Raw genomic sequence first — 18,461 nt, 5'->3', positions numbered from 1 at the left:
GTTCTTCCATTAAGGGAGAAAAGAAAAAATGGAGCAGAGAAAATTATGAAAGAAAGAATGCTAGGACATTTCCCAGAAAGCTGAGAATACTGGAATCTCTCAATCAGGATTTCTCATCCTTGCCATTATTAACTTTTGGCCCCTTTGTTGTCGGGAGCTATACTGTACCTTACAGGATATTTAGCAGGTGGAAAGCAGGTGGTTTAGCAGGCTCCCTGGCCTGTATCCATAAGATGCTGGCAGCACGTGCACTCTCAGGACAACGAAAAATGTCTCAGACATTGTCAATGTTCCCTGAGGGTCAAAACTGCTTCTAGTTGAGAATCACTGCTATACACAAAAGAGTCCATCAAGTGCCCAGTACAACAGATAAAAATATAACTACATCAAGACACATCACTGTGAGAATTTAAAACACTGAGGACAAAGACAAGAGCCTATAAATCTTTAGAAAGAAAAAAGCAGATGACACACAAGGGATCAGGACTCAGAATGGCACTGAGCTTCTGAACAACAATACTAGTGGAGTAATAATTTCAAAATTCTTAGAAATAGAAATACCCAGACAAATCAAGTGTAAGGGTAAAGTAAAAGATATTTTCAGACAATGCAAGTTCTCAAATTTATCTCTAATCCAATTGTTTCTCAGGAAGCTATAGGAGGTGCTTTCCCCAAAGACAGTAAATCAATAGAGGAAGATATGCGATAAGATGTAGAAAAATAAATCCCAACCTAGGAGAGTGAAGGGAATCCCCAGGATGAAAATGAAGAGAATTTTAAGGTTGACAATTGTGCTCCAGGAACAGAGGGCACCCAGTCTACACTGGAATGCATCTGAAGGATCCAGGAGAGAATTTTTCAGGAAGATAGACACTAACAGAATACTTGGTAAATGTATTAAAACAAATACAAATTTTAAAGTTATACCTTTTTGTTTAAATTGAAGTATAGTTGATTTACAATGTTGTGTTAATTTCTGCTGTACAGCAAAGTGATTCAGTTATACATATGTATATTCTTTTCCATTATGGTTTATCAGGAAATACTGAATATTCCCTGTGCTATACAATAGGACCTTAAAACAAACACATTTTCAAAAGACCAAGTAAACAAAATTTTAAATTAACTATTAACTCAATAAATAAATTTTATTTACTACATGGGCCAGTTATGGTTTGCGTCACAGGGCTGAATTAAAATTAGCAGAAGAGGTTGCTGGCATATGTTTGTATTATTTTCATTTTATTTATTTTTTAAAATTTATTTATTTATTTTTGGCTGCATTGGGTCTTCGTTGCTGCGTGCGGGCTTTCTCTAGTTGCGGCGAGCAGGGGCTACTCTTTGTTGCGGTGTGTGGGCTTCTCATTGTGGTGGTGGCTTCTCTTGTTGCAGAGCACAGGCTCTAGGCACACTGGCTTCAGTACTTGTGGCTCGTGGGCTCTAGAGCGCAGGCTCAGTAGTTGTGGCACACGGGCTTAGTTGCTCCGCGGCATGTGGGATCTTCCCATACCAGGGCTCGAACCTGTGTCCTCTGCATTGGCAGGTGGATTCTTAACCACTGTGCCACCAGGGAAGCCCATATTTTCATTTTAAATAGTATGAAAAACTATTAAAAGGTACAGAAAGGGCATTAAAGCGTATGACTGATGGGTGTGTGTGTGTGTGTGTGTGTGTGTGTGTGTGTGTGTGTGTGTGTGTGTGTGTGTGTGTGTGTGTGAAATATGAGGTCCATAGAGATGGGTTATTTTCTTTGGTACAATTTAAAATTGTAGGAAGTATTTTTTACATATTAGCTAGGCAGAAAGTATCTTTTACATATTAGCTAGGCAGAGAACTATCTCATTTCTGTTAATAGTTTAGCTAAAGTCATGTTAACTATAGGCAGAAGGCTAGTGTATGGTATGAACAGACTCAGTAATTAATTTAAACAGGATAAAGAAGCAACATAAGGACATATTCTCAAAACTTTTAGGCTATTCCCTAGTATGATACTTCATTTCTAGTTGATACTGAAAAACAGTTTCTTAAAGTTTCAACCCTAATTCCATTTATATTTACCTAAATGTTAGATATAACATTCTATATTAACAAAGGATTAATCTCTGTTTTCCCTGAAGCAGTGTTCTGTGGGATTGGATTTCTAAGCAACCCTCAGAGTTTGAAATTTCTATGGTTTATGGAAGAGCAACTGCAAGTTATGCAACTTACTCAAACACAGGTGCTGAATATCAATTTGAAGTCTCTCAAACACTGAATTTTTCTTTCTGTGTTTGCCATCTACCTGCGCAAATAGAACATTATTATAATGATGCCTTTTATGTAAAAAAAGAACAAAAGCTTTATGAAAAAAGATTTCTATTTGTTTTCAAAATTCAGAGCAAATAATTTTCCATCTTAGTTTTTACTGTTTAAAAAGTAGAATTGTTAATTTAAAAATTTAAGATTGTATATTCTGTGATGAAAACTCCAAAATAACAATATCGTACATCTTTATAAGACTTGAACATTTTATAAATTATTATGTACACATTATTTCCTTTAACTCTAAAAATTCCCAATTCACTGATGAAGGAATTAAGGTTCATAGATAATAAAAAGCTCTACTTCAACAGCAAGTTCATTCAAAACTGAACCCATTATTTCTCCCTCCAAACTATTTTTCCCTTTCCTTCTGTATTCCCTATCTGAGGGAAGGACACCACTTAGTCACTTAAGGCACAAAAGGTCACCAGAAGTAACTCCTCTTTCACACTTAATGGATAACAAGTCACCAGGTCTCGGGGCTTCCAACATCATAACATTTCTCACACTCTTTCCCTCCTCTCTATCTCATTGCAACATCCTTAGCTCTGGCCCATTTCTTACGTGGATTACTGGATAATAATGATCTTATTATTAATCTCCCTAATTCAAGGTTCACACTCTTCTGATACAGCTTCAATGGTACTGCTAGGAGCAACTTTTAAAACCCTTTTCTGTTTACTTGGCCAATTCTTACATATTCTTTCAATCTCCTCTCAGCTACCACCTCCTCCAGGAAAACTTCAGTGACCCACACTAGACTGAGGCTGGCACTCTATCTTCACACTCCTAGAGCATCTGGTACTTATCACTATCATAAGACACTTAGCATACTGAGCCAAGATACTTATAAGTCTGTCCCATTAGATGTAAGCTTCCTGAAGACAACAAGTAAATCTTGTTTCCACTGTACCCCCAGCAAGTAGCAGGATAAAGTCAAACTCCTGCCTTCGCATAAAATATGAGCCCTTCCAGAGTCTAGGCCTCCTCTCCCATCTCATCACTGCTGAACTCTACTTCACACCATGGACTTCCATCACACAGAAATGTTTCCATTCTTCCCCTGTTGTTTCAGGCATTTGGTTACACTCTTCTTGCTTCCTAGAATGCTTCTCAAACCCTGTATCTAGCAAATACCCACTTTGCAAGACATAGCTCAAGCACCACCTTTTCTGTGAAGCCATTCACCATCCCTTCTCTGCAGTAAAACTTGTCACTCCCTCCTTTGAACCCACACTGTACTCTGTATGACCTTTTTTTCATATTTTAACCCTTTTCTATAATCATTTATCTGTTTGTCTCTTCTTTCCAATATAAGTAACAGAACATAGGGACGTTGTCTTATTTGACTCTACCCAATATCTATCAAGGTGCTTGTGGTATGTTCAATAAATGTTTACTGAACAAATAGTTGGTAAGTTTCAGATGTAGGTTAGGACTTAAGACTTTTAACTCCTAGCTTGAGCTTGGCTCTTTCCACATAATTTCTTGTCTCTGTAAATATTTTAAGAACTCAGATCAATGAACTATCAAAATTTAGATTAAAAAATTTACCTTCAGTTTAAATCATCAATATAATTAGAATAAAAAGCTATAATCAAATAAACACACAAAAAATTCATTTTCTTTAAGAGGCCTGTTTCTGAGTATCATTTTTTTTTTTCAAACAAGAAAAGTGCAAACAAAGTTTGGTTACCAGTATACTACCATGGTTTCACTTACCTTGAATCTTGTGGTCACCTTTTCTACTAGGATGAAGTGAACTTTTTCAGCATCTTTTAAGGCAATATCAACCCAATGAGATAATTTTCCCTTTCCTGCTCCAAACTCAACAAAGCATCTTCTTGGACCAAGTAACTTTAATTTTTCAATGTTACCTAAAATAGAAGCCTGCAAACTTCACGAGATTATTTTATAAACTGGAGCAAAAACATTCGGCTCAAATGGGAAAAGAGCAAGATAATTTCTATATAGGGCAGCATGTTCACACTGATAATTTTTGTTTGGCTTTAAAGCTTTTCTCTTGCTTTTAAATATTTAACATGTAGTACTTAGAACCATATCCATTCCAAGGATTTTTATATATGTTTATATACATTTTTTGAAATGGGGATTCTGTACCCTGAAAGATAATCTAAACAAAATCTCATTAATAATTATATTTAGAAACAACAGAATGTTAGCTTTGACAAATGAACAAAAAGGCCATTTTTAGTAGAATTACTATGGCTAAACATACCTGCTGTTTCAGATGTTTGGTTGCAGAATCACCGTTTTTAGGGTCATTAAGGGCATCATGCAATGCTGGATGGGACAGAATTTGATCTTTAAGTGTAGAGTTCAAACCTGTGCCAAATAAAAGCACAAAAGCTTAAACAACCAAACATGAAACCATAGGGCTCTAAACAATGGTAGTAATATCTCTTAAACCTCAGTAGAATTAACTCATATACCACCTGATTATTCTAAAAAAATTTAACTTGCAAATTTAGGCAGACTTACCCTCACTTGCTTTTCTCAGTTTCTTAATTAAGTTTTCCATCTGCTCTTCAGAGAGAAAAGAAATTGGAACCTATATACAAAAATGGGGCATGAGCTGGTCTGGGAACTAATAAATAACATTGATTCTATAAGAAATGCATTCTAAATCAAAATAGTTAATTTATTCCAAAAATTGGAACACAGCTTATTTACAGTGTGGAGATGCTCACAAATACTTTGTAAAATTAAAAAGTCAAGTACTTACTAATTGTTCAGGTATTTCTGTTTCATCTTTTAAGCCTGCATTAATATCTTGAATAAAGAAGTCCTGAATAAAAACAAAACCAAACCATAACAATACCGTTATTAACGTGACGAGTTCACAAAAATTAAGCTGAAAAACTGATCCGCGCCTTCTTCCAATACTTTGTACCTGCCATCCTCCCTTTCTCCCGTTCATTTATTCATTAAATAATTACTGAGTGACTACTATGGTCCTTAAACTTGCTTTAGATGCTGAGGATTTACCACAGTGGAGAACAGTACAGACAAAAATCTCTGAGTTCATGGATCTTACATTCTAGTGAGGTGGCTATTTGAATAAATATTATAGTCTGAAGAAATTCATTAGTAATTTTTATTAAAGTTTTTACCTGTCTCCAGCATAGACTGAGGACTGTGTCATTTTTGCTAATGGTTAAAGCAAAAACAAAGACCAAATGGCTGTTTATCAGATAGGCAGCAGGGCCAAAAACAGAGATAAGAAAAAATATTACAATGGTTTAGGTCTGATTTCTTCTATTTTAAAATACTAATTAAAATAGAAATGTCCTGTGATATTATGTTGTTTAAATTAACACAGTGAGATATTTCTAGTCCATTTTCAGAGAGGGAGACTCTAGGTAAGGATCTAGATTAGCATTGTCCAATAGCACTTTCTGCAACAATGAAAATGTTCTATATTTACCCTGGCCAACTTGGTAGCTATTAGCCTTGAAATACGGCTAGTGTGACTGAGGAACTGGATTTTCAATTTTGTTTAATTTCAATTGACTCAAATTTTAATAGTTACATAGCCATAGTTAATGGCTACTGGCTACCAGATTAGACCACGTAGATATAGATGAATGAAATAGCACAATTTTTACAAATTCTGTTTTGAAAGTGAAAACAACTCCTGGGACATTATGCATAGCAATGGGCTTTAGTTACACAGATAGGAGAAAGGTAACATGTGGATTGTATGCTGCTACCTTTACCTATGTGGGTAATAACGGAAACCAGTGATTAAGTGGAAAAGGTGAAGAAAGCAGGTATTAGAATATTTTGTTGGATGACTGGCAAAACTATAAGAGAAAGTTAACTATAACTATTAGTAAACAAACGAGTGATAAGATTTTACCTGGGTTTCATGTTATACATAGTGTACTAAACACTGTTCTGCACTTCTTTCCTCTTATCTCCTCATCCCACTACTTTTCTCCCCTTCCTTTCCACTGTGTCCCAGCATGCAGTGGAATCTGTGCAGGGGTATTCCATTTTTTTTTTTTGCCTGTGCTATGTGGATTGTGGGATCTTAGTTCCCCAACCAGGGATTGAACCCAGTCCACTGGCCATGAAAGCATGGAGTCCTAACCACTGGACCACCAGGAAATTCACAGGGGTATTCCATTTTTAATAAATTCATTTCTACTCTCAAACTGTTCTCAGAACACGTATTCAACCTGCTTGCTTTAACTAAAGCCTGACACTTAGGTAAGGAAGATAACCTCTATGCATACCTGAAAGTAAAGGCAACATTCTTTCTTCTTACTGAGGGGCTAACTGGGGTAGTCATCACTTTTCTTTTACACGTTTTTTTTCTTTCTCTTTTTCTTTTTTTTTTAAATTGGAGTATAATTGCTTTACAATGTTGTGTTTCTGCCATACAAGGAAGTGGATCAGCTCTATGTATACCTATATCCCCTCCCCCTTGTACCTCCCTCCCACACATGCCCCCATCCCACCCATCTAGGTTGTCACAGAGCACCAAGCTGAGCTTCCTGTGCTTTATAGCATGTTCCCACTAGCTATCTATTTTACGCATGGTAGTGTATGTATGTCTATCCTAATCTCCCAATTTGTCCCACTTTCCCCTTCCTCCCGTGTCCACATGTCCATTCTCTACGTCTACGTCTCTATTCCTGCCCTGCAAGTAGGTTCATCTGTACCATTTTTCTAGATTCCACATATATGCGTTAGTATATGATATTTGTTTTTCTCTTTCTGGCTTACTTCATTCTGTATGACAGACTCTAGGTCTGTCCACATCTCTATAAATGACCCAATTTCATTCCTTTTTATGGCTGAGTAATATTCCATTGTATATATGTGCCACATCTTCTTTATCCATTCATCTGCCGTTGGACATTTAGGTTGTTTTCATGTCCTGGCTATTGTAAATAGTGCTGCAATGAACACTGGGGTGCATATGTCCTTTTTTTTTTTTTTTTTTTTTTTTTGCATGTGTCCTTTTGAGTTATGGTTTTCTCAGGGTATATGCCCAGTAGTGGGATTGCTGAGTCATATGGTAGTTCTATTTTTAGTTTTTTAAGGACCCTCCATACTGTTCTCCACAGTGGCTGTATCAATTTACATTCCCACCAATAGTGCAAGAGGGTTCCCTTTTCTCCACACCCTCTTCAGCATTTTTTATAGATTTTTTGATGATGGCCATTCTGACTAGTGTGAGGTGATACCTCATTGTAGTTTTGATTTGCATTGCTCTAATAATTAGTGATGTTGAGCATCCTTTCATGTGCCCCTTGGCCATCTACATGTCCTCCTTGGAAAGATGTCTATTTAGGTCTTCTGCCCATTTTTTGATTCGGTTGCTTGATTTTTTGATATTGAGCTCCATGAGCTGCTTATGTATTCTGGAGATTAATCCTTTGTCTGTTGCTTCATTTGAAAATATTTTCTCCCATTCTGAGGGTTGTCTTTTTTGCCTTGTTTATGGTTTCCTTCACTGTGAAAAAGATTTTAAGTTTAATCAGGTCCCATTTGTTTGTTTTTATTTTCATTACTCTAGGAGGTGGATCCAAAAAGATACTGCTGCGATTTATGTCAAAGAGTGTTCTGCCTATGTTTTCCTCTAAGAGTTTGATAGTGTCTGGCCTTACATTTAGGTTTTTAATCCATTTTGAGTTTACTTTTGTGTATGGTGCTAGGGAGTGTTCTAATTTCACTCTTTTACATGTAGCTGTCCAGTTTTCCTAGCACCACTTATTAAGAGGCTGTCTTTTCTCCATCGCATGTTCTTGCCTCTTTTGTCATAAATTAGGTGACCATGTGTGTGTGGGTTTATCTCTGAGCTTTCTATCCTGTACCACTGATCTATATGTCTGTTTTTGTGCCAGTACCATACTGTCTTGATTACGGTAGCTTTTTAGTACAGTTTGAAGTCGGGGAGCCTGATTCCTCCAGCTCCATTTTTCTTTCTCAAGATTGCTTTGGCTATTCAGGGTCTTTGGCTATTCGGGGTCTTCCCATACAAATTGTAAAATTTTTTGTCCTAATTCTGTGAAAAATGCCATTGGTAATTTGATAGGGATTGCACTGAATCTGTAGATTGCTTTGAGTAGTATAGTCATTTTCACAATGTTGATTCTTCCAGTCCAGGAGCATAGTATATCTCTCCATCTGTTTATGTCATCTTTGATTTCTTTCATAAGCATTTTATAGCTTTCTGAGTACAGGTCATTTGCCTCCTTAGGTAGGTTTATTGCTAGGTATTTTATTCCTTTTGATGAGATGGTAAATGAGGTTGTTTCCTTAATTTCTTCCAAGACTGAACCAGGAAGAATTAGAAAATATTAGCAGACCTATCACAAGTAATTAAATTGAAACTGTAATTAAAAATCTTCCAACAAACAGAAGTCCAGGACCAGATGGCTTCACAAATGAATTCTATCAAACATTTACAGAAAAGCTAACACTTATCCTTCTCAAACTCTTTCAAAAAATTGCAGAGGAAGGAACACTCCCAAATTCATTCTATGAGGCCACTATCACCCTGATAGCAAAACCAGACAAAGATATCACACAAAAAAGAAAATTACATTGATGAACATAGATGCAAAAATCCTCAACAAAATACTAGGAAACAGAATCCTACAACACATTAAAAGGATCATACACCAAGATCAAGTGGGATTTGACCCAGGAATGCAAGAATTCTTCAATATATGCCAATCAATCAATGTGATGCACCATATTAACAAACTGAAGAATAAAAACCATATGATCATCTCAATAGATGCCGAAAAAGCTTTTGACAAAATTCAACACCCATTTACGATAAAAACTCTCCAGAAAGTGGGCACAGAGGGAACCTACCTCAACATAATAAAGGCCATATATGACAAACCTAAAGCAAACATCATTCTCAATGGTGAAAAACTGAAAGCATTTCCACTAAGATCAGGAACAAGACAAGGATGTCCACTCTTGCCACTCTTATTCAACATAGTTTTGGAAGTCCTAGCCTCGGCAATCAAAGAAAAAGAAATAAAAGGAATACAAATTGGAAAAGAAGAAGTAAAACTGTCACTGTTCGCCGATGACATGATATATACATAGTATACATAGAAAATCCTAAAGATGCCACCAGAAAACTACTAGAACTAATCAATGAATTTGGTAAGGTTGCAGGATACAAAATTTTTGTTTGTTTGTTTTTGCGGTACGCGGGCCTCTCACTGTTGTGGCCTCTCCCGTTGCGGAGCGCAGGCTCAGCGGCCATGGCTCACGGACCCAGCCGCTCCACGGCATGTGGGATCTTCCCAGACCGGGGCACGAACCCGTGTCCCCTGCATCGGCAGGCGGACTCTCAACCACTGCGCCACCAGGGAAGCCCGCAGGATACAAAATTAATGCACAGAAATCTCTGGCATTCCTATGCACTAACAATGAAAGGTCAGAAAGAAATTAAGGAAACAATCTTCTACACATCTTTATGTAAAAATATTTTTCTTTTTAAACTTATGCCATCTGTCCTACTAGTTCTCATTTGGGAGGCATCTGGAAATGTATGGGGATATTTTGTTCTCAGAATGACTGAGAAGTGCTATTGGGACACAATTATCTACAGGTCTCTCAATTTTCTGCAAGTCTTATAAGCAAAGGCACTGACCCCCCTCTATTCTAGACTATCTTTGCAAGGACATTTGTATACCAATCAGTCTTGGAAGACAGAAGTAGTGTTTCCTTCTAGAGCAGTGGCAGGCCTGCTTATTGTACAATACAGTAAAGAAATGTCTACTTATGGAACAAAGGTGAGGCAGGTTTCCTTACTGCTCATTTAAAAAGATGTATTTCCTAAGCTTGGCCTTCTTCAGCTATGACACAAGCTGTGCACAAACATGTGCAGCATCCACTAAGACCACTCCAACTTGAGGGAACTTAGGGAACAAAGGGAGTTGATGCAGACAAGAAGCTCACATTGCTTGCTGTGCAGCGAGTAATAAAGCTCTTTGTCTCTGACCCAGGAGTCTCATATCTTCTTCCAGCATCCACAATCCTATGGTAGGCTAACTTGTTTGCTTTAAAATAAGATTAAATTTCAAATCCTTCATACTTTTTGACAAGGGCCTTTATCATTTGCCACTCAGAAGCCAGGAATTCTAAAAACAGGGATGCTCTGAAGTGCACAGGATAGGACTGTCCCACTCGAAATGCCAAAAGCCCCCACTGAGAAACACTGGGCTGTTAAACATCTTCTAAATCTCCCAGCAGTTGTCAACTATCAATCTGTTGGTCATTAACCAATATTCATTAGGAACTTTGACACCAAGCTGTTCTTTCCACTAAGTTCAGCCAATTTGACTATGTTTTCAAGCCATCCAACAAACAGCTCTGCTTGACCTTTTTGATTCTAATGACCTTTGCTCCACTTTGGCAAACTACTTTCAGGGGCCCTCTAGATTCTGGTGTTACTATGAACAATTTAACCTCTGAAACCTTAAACTTAATTAGCCCACTCTCTGACTATAACTTTGTACTATGTTAGTACAAAGTATAGTGATTCTCTTGTTCCTAATCATATTCTTTCACCTTTTAAAGACCTCTATTTTTTCTCAGCTAATTTCTGGCTTCCCTTTCATGCCACCCAGTCTGGACACTCAGTACCATTGTTATCATTACCTTTCACAATCTGGTTCTCTGTCAAACCCACCCTTACAAAACCTAATGCCTGCATTAATATGACTTTGAACTCCCAATAGTTTGAAAGTTAAAATTGCTGAACACCGCTGAAGCAAAGCTCCTCAGTCATTTGGACTGGTGCAGTTCAAATTCAGTATCTCCATCAGTCTAACTCTCAAAGATGCCTAGCAATTATTCTGCATAACTCTAATTCTAAACTTTTACCTCTCTCCTCAAGTCTCCAACTATACCATCACCTCCCTTAATCACCTATCTCTTACTTCAGCAAGGAAGTGTAGCTATCAAATGACATTTTCTCAATTAACCTCCTGTCAGCTCAAATTTGCCTGAACTGATATCCATCTTATACTACTTCCCATCTACATAAGTGGTAGAGCTATTTCTTCCCCTATTTCTTCCCTTCGACCTCTATTTTGTACCCTATTTCTGCCTGCTTCCTGGGGAGCCTCACACTATCAGTGATGCCCTCTTCTATTTCCAATTTCTTCTGCTCTACTGGCTCATTACTCTAAGCATACAAATAAAACTCTCTTCTCCCATTCTATCTATCTATCTATCTATCTATCATTTATATAAATTCATATTTTGGCCACACCGCGTGGCACATGGTATCTTAGTTACCTGACCAGGGATCGAACCCACACCCCCTGTATTAGAAGCGTGGAGTCTTAACCATTGGACTGCCAGAGAAGTCCCTCCCATTTTAAAACATACTCCTTCTGTCCTACCTTCCTCTCTGACTGCTATTCTACCTCTCAAGTTCCATTCATAGACTAGTTTCTTTTTTTTTTTTAATTTATTTAATTAATTTATTTATGGCTGTGTTGGGTCTTTGTTTCTGTGCGAGGGCTTTCTCTAGTTGTGGCAAGCGGGGGCCACTCTTCATTGCGGTGCGCGGGCCTCTCACTATCGCGGCCTCTCTTGTTGTGGAGCACAGGCTCCAGATGCGCAGGCTCAGTAATTGTGGCTCACGGGCCCAGTTGCTCCGCGGCATGTGGGATCTTCCCAGACCAGGGCTCGAACCCGTGTCCCCTGCATTGGCAGGCAGATTCTCAACCACTGCGCCACCAGGGAAGCCCCGTAGACTAGTTTCTTAAAAGAATAGTTGACACTTAAGATTTCTACTGCCTTGTCTTCCATTTATTCATATATCATTTCAGTCTGATTTCTGCCCACTCCACTCTATTTAACATGCATTTTGCTAAACTCTTTGATCTTTAACAACTGCCATATTGCCAACCCAATGGATTCTCTGTCCCTACCTTACTTGACTCCACTGTGATGCTAGACACAGCTGATCACTCATTTCTTTTTGAAATTCTCCTTCCCCTGGCTTCCCATATACGATGCTTCTCTGTTTTTTTCTCTTTCCTACCTCTCCAGCCATTCCTTGTCAATATTTTTCTATGGTTCCTACTAGCAGCTCACCTTTTAGTTGTCAGTGTCACCTAGAGCTCTGTCCTTGGTCTCATGCTCTAATTCCTGCCTACCTCTCATCTTCTATTCAGCTCTCCCCTTGTATTTCATACTTGTCATGTGAGTTACCCATGTTTTCTTCCTTGTCTGGATGACTCTCCTTTGACCTTTAGGTCTCATCTTATGACATTCCTTCAGAAAAGCTTCCTTGACTCCTTTCCCATCTCTCTAAACCCCTATGTCCTCCCCCAAAAGGGTTAGGCTCTTCTCCTTTATTCTTCCATAGCACTCTGTACTTAATATATTTTAACACATATAATATTGTATTTTCTATCCCTTCCACTAGATTGTCATGTTATTTTAAGCAGGGTGTTTGGTACAATGTCTGGCATAAGTGCTCAATTAATATCTGTTGAATAAACAAGTCCCCGAACTTCCCCCCAGTTCTAACTAATCTCTTACCCTGGGTAACTTAAAAATCCAAAGCCTCACCTATGATCTGTATGTATTTGACTTCTGAATCTTTATTACTCGCCCAACCTCTCTACTGAGTTTCGGACTCACATATCCAACTCCGAATTTCCAATCAGTCAGCAACTTTTATTGATTCTGCTACCTAAATAATTCTTGCATCTATCTATATTCTTTCCATCCTCTTTAATTCAGTCTCTTATCATGTCCTACCTGGATTGCAGCAATGCCCTCCTAACTAGACCTTCTGATTGCAAGCCATCCTCCCACATTGCTCTAAGAGAAAGTTTTCTAAGAGATAAATCTGACCCCACCATTTCCTCGCTTGCAATCTTTCAATGGTTCCCTGTATCTTTTAGAATAAGTACAAGTTCCTTGAAAACCTCAAGTGGTTTCTCAATTTCTGCCTCTGCACATATAGTTCTTTCCACTTAGAAAGATTCTTCTTTCTTTTCTTTGCCAAATCAAGACTTAGCTCAAGTGTTATTCCCTCTGGGAAGCCTTTCTTGACCCCTTGGATTTAATTTTAATGCAAGTATGTGCTCTTATCACATGTGTACTTACTTCTTTCATTGAACTTATTAAATAATGCCCATTATTTACAAGTTACTTACCAGTCTCAAGTAAGTTCCATGAAGGCTGGGATCATATTTTATTGAAATGAATTTAGTAGGCACTAAGTAAATATTTTTGAATAAATAAACTGTGGAATTTTCTCTGAATACCATTCTTCTTGCATAAAATTCTATTATCTCAATTAGGAGTCTAAGTGGATTCACAATCTGTTGTCCTATATACACTCAAATGTATTTGCCATATTTAAGCCTCCTGAGGCAAGAGCCTTGTTAAAAATTCACATTTGTAATCTACTAAGTATATATAAACATTACATACCACACATTTCACCATTCAGTTTTACTGATCAAACACTTACAGGTTTTGGCTTCTCTCTTGAGTTACATTTTTTCAAATGTTTTGCTAGTTGATCTTCATATACTGTGCTAAATTTAAAGAGAAAATTATTTAAAATAAGACTGTGATAATCACTGTTTCCAGCACAGAAAAACCCTTCTCTGACCCATACTTACTGTTTTGGATCTAAGGGACACAGGATTCTTTTCCGAGCATTTTCTTCCTAATTAAAAAAAAAAAAAGGACATATTTATTTGAATAAAATATCAAGTTCACTGCTTACAGATACTAGATACAACTTCAGTGTAATCATAAGCTTATGCTATTCCAAAACAAGGTAAGAAAACCTTAAAAGGTTTAAACACTGGCAAAATCAGGTCATAGTGTTTAACAGCAAAAATCTCCAGTGTCATGTGATATCACCTCATACTGGTCAGAATAGCTATCATCAAAAAGAACACAAATAACAAATGTTGACAAGCACGTGGAGAAAAGGGAACCCTCCTACACTGTTGGTGGGAATGTAAATTGGTGCAGTGGAAAACAGTAGGGAGGTATCTCAAAAAACTAAAAATGGAACTACCTTATGACCCAGCAATTCCAATCCTGGGTACATATCCAAAAAAATCAAAAACACTAATTCAAAAAGATACATGTACCCCAATGTTCAAGGCAGCATTATTTACAGTTGCCAACATATGGAAGCAACCTAAGTGTCCATCAACAGATGAACAGATCAAGATGTGGTATACACACACACACACACACACACACACACACAGTGGAATATTATTCAGCCATAAAAAAGAATGAAATTTTGCCATTTGCAACAAAATGGATAGACTTGGAGGGTTTTATAGTAAGTGAAATAAGTCAGACAGGGAAGACAAATACTGTAGGATATCACTTATATGTGGAATCTAAAAAAATACAACAAACTGGTTAATATAACAAAAAAAGAAACAGACTCACAGATATAGAGAACAAACTAGTGGTTACCAGGGGGGAGAGGGAAGGGGGGAGGGGCAGTACAGGGGTAGACGATTAAGAGGTACAAACTGCTATGTATAAAATAAATAAGCTACAAAGATATACTGTACAACACAGGAAATATAGCCAATATTTTATAATCATTATAAATGGAGTATAACCTTTAAAAATTGTGAACCACTGTATTGTACACCTGTAACATATAACACTGTACATCAACTATACTTCAATAAAAGAAAAACCTTTGGTGTAGCTCGTTTATGTATATCTGAGCAAATACTGCTTTGGACAACAAGGGTCTACAGCTTCAAACAGGTTATAGAAAAGGCCTACGTATGGAATTTTGAATCTATGACAGCACTGACTATAATATACACTATTATTTTAGGTACTACTAAGAAAGGAAAAATGTTGCCAATTTAAATTATAACATGTCATTGATTTTAAAAAGCATTCTGGTTTCAGAGATGTTAAAATGTGAAAAAAAAGAAGTATCTCAGAAACAACGAAAGACAGATCTTCCTCAACTTATGATGGAATTACAACCTGATAAACTCATCATAAGTTGACAATATCTTAAGTCAATAATGCATTTAATATACCTAACCTACTGAACATCGTAGCATAGCCTAGTCTATCTTAAATGTGATCAGAACACTTACATTAGACTACAGTTGGGCAAAATCATCTAACAGCCTATTTCATAATAAAGTGTTGAATATCTCATGTAATTTATTGAATACTGTACTGAAAGTGAAAAACAGATGGTTGTATGGGTACAGAATGGTAGTAAGCATATTAGCTGTTTACCCTCATGATAGCGTGGCTGACTTGAAGCCCTGGCTCCCTGCCACTGCCCAGCAGTGCATATCACTAGCCCCGGAAAAGATGAAAATTCAAAATTCAAAGTATGCTCTCTACTGAATGCCTATCGCTTTTGCAACATCATAAATCCAAAAAAATCGTAAGTTGAACCATTCGTTGTAAGTTGGGGACTGTCTATATGGTATTTTAACCATTTGGTATGTGGCCTTACTCTACTAGCTTTGCAACTTTTTAGTATAGAAGAGTTACATCCTGTTCGTTTCTAAGTTACATGGATTTAACTACATATACTCAGGGAAAAAAAAGGAATTAATAGTGTTGGCAAGTCTACCCAACATTGATATGAATCTGTATATAACAGGATAGCATAACAGTTAAAACCAAAGGTCAGCCAGACTACCTAGGTATGATTCCCAGTTCTATCTATCAGGCTCCTAACTATCAGCTCCTAACTCTACAATCTGAGGTAGTCTTACTGTCTGAAAGATGAGAATAATATATCTTACCTCCTAAGGGTTGTAAAAATTAAGTGAGCTAATAGGTTAAAAAAAAACTGCTTAGCATGGTGCTATTCATACAGTAAATGCTAAGTGTTCACGATTAGTATTAACAATTCCTTTTTCAGTTTATTTCAGTTCTGATCTGCCTCCCAGCATATCCATGAAACTATGTACACTGAATTTCATGAACATGCTAAGAGACTTTTCAGTATCTTTTGAAAATATAGTACATTATTCTTCCCTATTTGCTGACTTGAAAGTCTAACCTCCATGAAAGAGAAGACTCTATACTAACCTCCCGAAGCTTAACGATAGAGTAGGGGAGAAAAGCATTTTTAACATTTATTATTTGGGTTTACAAACAGGGCTTCTCAACCTTGGCACTACTGATATTTCAGGTTGGATAATTCTTTTTCATCATGTCCATTGTAGGATGTTTAGCAGAATCTCTGGCCTCTCTCCACTAGAAGCAAGAAACACTCCTCAGTTGTGACAACCAATATGTCTTCAAACATTGTCTGGGGGTGCTAAATCACCCCCATTTAAGAACCACTGGGTAGGGGCTTCCCTGGTGGCGCAGTGGTTGAGAGTCCGCCTGCCGATGCAGGGGACGCGGGTTCGGTCCGGGAGGATCCCACCTGCCGCGGAGCGGCTAGGCCCGTGAGCCATGGCCGCTGAGCCTGCGTGTCCGGAGCCTGTGCTCCACAACGGGAGAGGCCACAACAGTGAGAGGCCCGTGTACCGGAAAAAAAAAAAAAAAAAAAAAAGAACCGCTGGGTAAAAATGAGTACAAGTGATCTCAGCCATATATGACACTTAAGAAAAAAAAAAAAGATGGAAACAATACACCCAATTAAAACATAAATTACAGATTCAGTAGGATGCCCAAAATTGAAAATCAAATCATAGTCATGGAAAGTGTTTCCACTTAGTGTTTTGCAGTCTTTTTTCAAGGGATTAATAACATGATGTCATTCCTCTCAAGGAATATGGATCACACCATAAGGATCTATTCATATTCTACCACTGTCACCATCTGCAGTCACCTCTGGGTGTCTGATTAAGGTGAAGTGTAAGGTCTTAGAGTGAGAACAAAATCCTCCTCCTATCAGAAAGTTCATTTTTCAATCAGGGGATGTTTGCTGGTGCTCTCAAAACCAGCCAATACAACAGAGAGTGTACTTCAAAGAGTTCCCATAAGTCACAGGTCACCTACATTCCAAAACAAGAATAAGCTTGTTTCAGTACACTTCACCCTAGGCAAATATTAGCCAAATCAAAATATGAACTAGAGCTATAGCTATGAGGGACAGTAGGAGATGAAGGGGTTCTGGAGGCTTATCTGTGCTGGATATTGCCTAGAAGGATAAACCATCTAACAAAGAAAAATAATGTAAATAATACTGGACATTCAGAAGGTATAAAATCAGATGCTTGTCTCTTTGGTTTAATCTTTCTAAAACCTATTAAACATGCTCTTTTTCTATTAGCATTTTACTGTTCTTGTTTTTTAAATTTCCTATCATATAAATCCCAAAGAAACACACATGCTAAAAATGTTGTTTGACAATACAATCATAAGTATAATTGAACAAAACTGTACACTTTCTGTTCTCAATTTTAAAAGGAGAGTCAAATTCTTACATGTTTTTAAATCTTTCCTTCCCCTTTTCAGCAAAGTAGTTATTAGTTGCTTTCAAAAGACTGTACGTCTAAGTAAAAAATTTAAAAAGTTTCTCTCAACCGCATTGACAAGAAGTTATTATCATTCACGGAACAATGAAAACACAATTAGTGAAACCTTGGGATGCTTCTTTGATCACTCTTCTTTCTAAACCACCATTTCCCATCAGGAAGGCGGAGAGTGAGCGGAGGGCAAGAAGCGGTAGTCTGCCGTAAAACTAAAATCTAGCATTACCATGAGTTGGTATCAAGATAAACGGGTCACTGCTGGCGCTTTACTTAGTACAAGAAAACACTGCACTTCACTACGGCTCATCATCTCTCCCTAGGGAGGCCAGGACTGCGTTTATCACAGGAAAAGCTGGAAAATCCAGGGGACTGAAGCAGAAATCTGTCAGAGGGGAGGTGCCGGACCAGGAAACTTATTTCCGACTCTCGAGAGGGTAAGGCGATACCAGACCTCCGCGGCTCCAGCGTGTTCACCACAGAACCTTTTTCCTGCTGCCACCACCATCCTGCAGAAGCGCTTCTTCTTTTCCACATAGTAGCCACATCGCCCCTCTGCTGGAAAGCCAGTTCCGTGCGACGTCGGCGCAGAAGCCGCCATAATTCAGGGCTCACTTTGGGTGGCAAGCATCGATCGGGTGAAGAGAGGAAAAGTTGTCAGGTTCTCTCGGG

The 18,461-nt window shown here is 37.8% G+C and overlaps 1 protein-coding gene across 5 annotated transcripts in view; it reads right to left on the bottom strand.

Moving 5' to 3' along the window:
• Positions 1 to 18,461, bottom strand: part of TRMT13 (tRNA methyltransferase 13 homolog) — a 24,137-nt gene extending 5,676 nt beyond the window's left edge. For 3 of the 5 annotated variants that reach the window (XM_060090191.1, XM_060090194.1, XM_060090195.1), the window contains exons 1-8: positions 18,244 to 18,461; positions 13,962 to 14,008; positions 13,808 to 13,874; positions 5,048 to 5,110; positions 4,804 to 4,873; positions 4,541 to 4,647; positions 4,024 to 4,191; positions 2,209 to 2,281 (exon numbers count right to left, since the gene is read on the bottom strand). In XM_060090191.1, the coding sequence (XP_059946174.1) occupies positions 2,209 to 2,281; positions 4,024 to 4,191; positions 4,541 to 4,647; positions 4,804 to 4,873; positions 5,048 to 5,110; positions 13,808 to 13,874; positions 13,962 to 14,008; positions 18,244 to 18,390 (742 nt within the window). In that variant the 5' untranslated portion in view covers positions 18,391 to 18,461. The other 2 variants (XM_060090192.1, XM_060090193.1) reach the window with 2 other exon arrangements.

Source organism: Mesoplodon densirostris, chromosome 2, assembly GCF_025265405.1.
Source record: "Mesoplodon densirostris isolate mMesDen1 chromosome 2, mMesDen1 primary haplotype, whole genome shotgun sequence".
NCBI lineage: Eukaryota > Metazoa > Chordata > Mammalia > Artiodactyla > Ziphiidae > Mesoplodon > Mesoplodon densirostris.
This window is presented reverse-complemented; position numbering and strand designations above follow the sequence as displayed.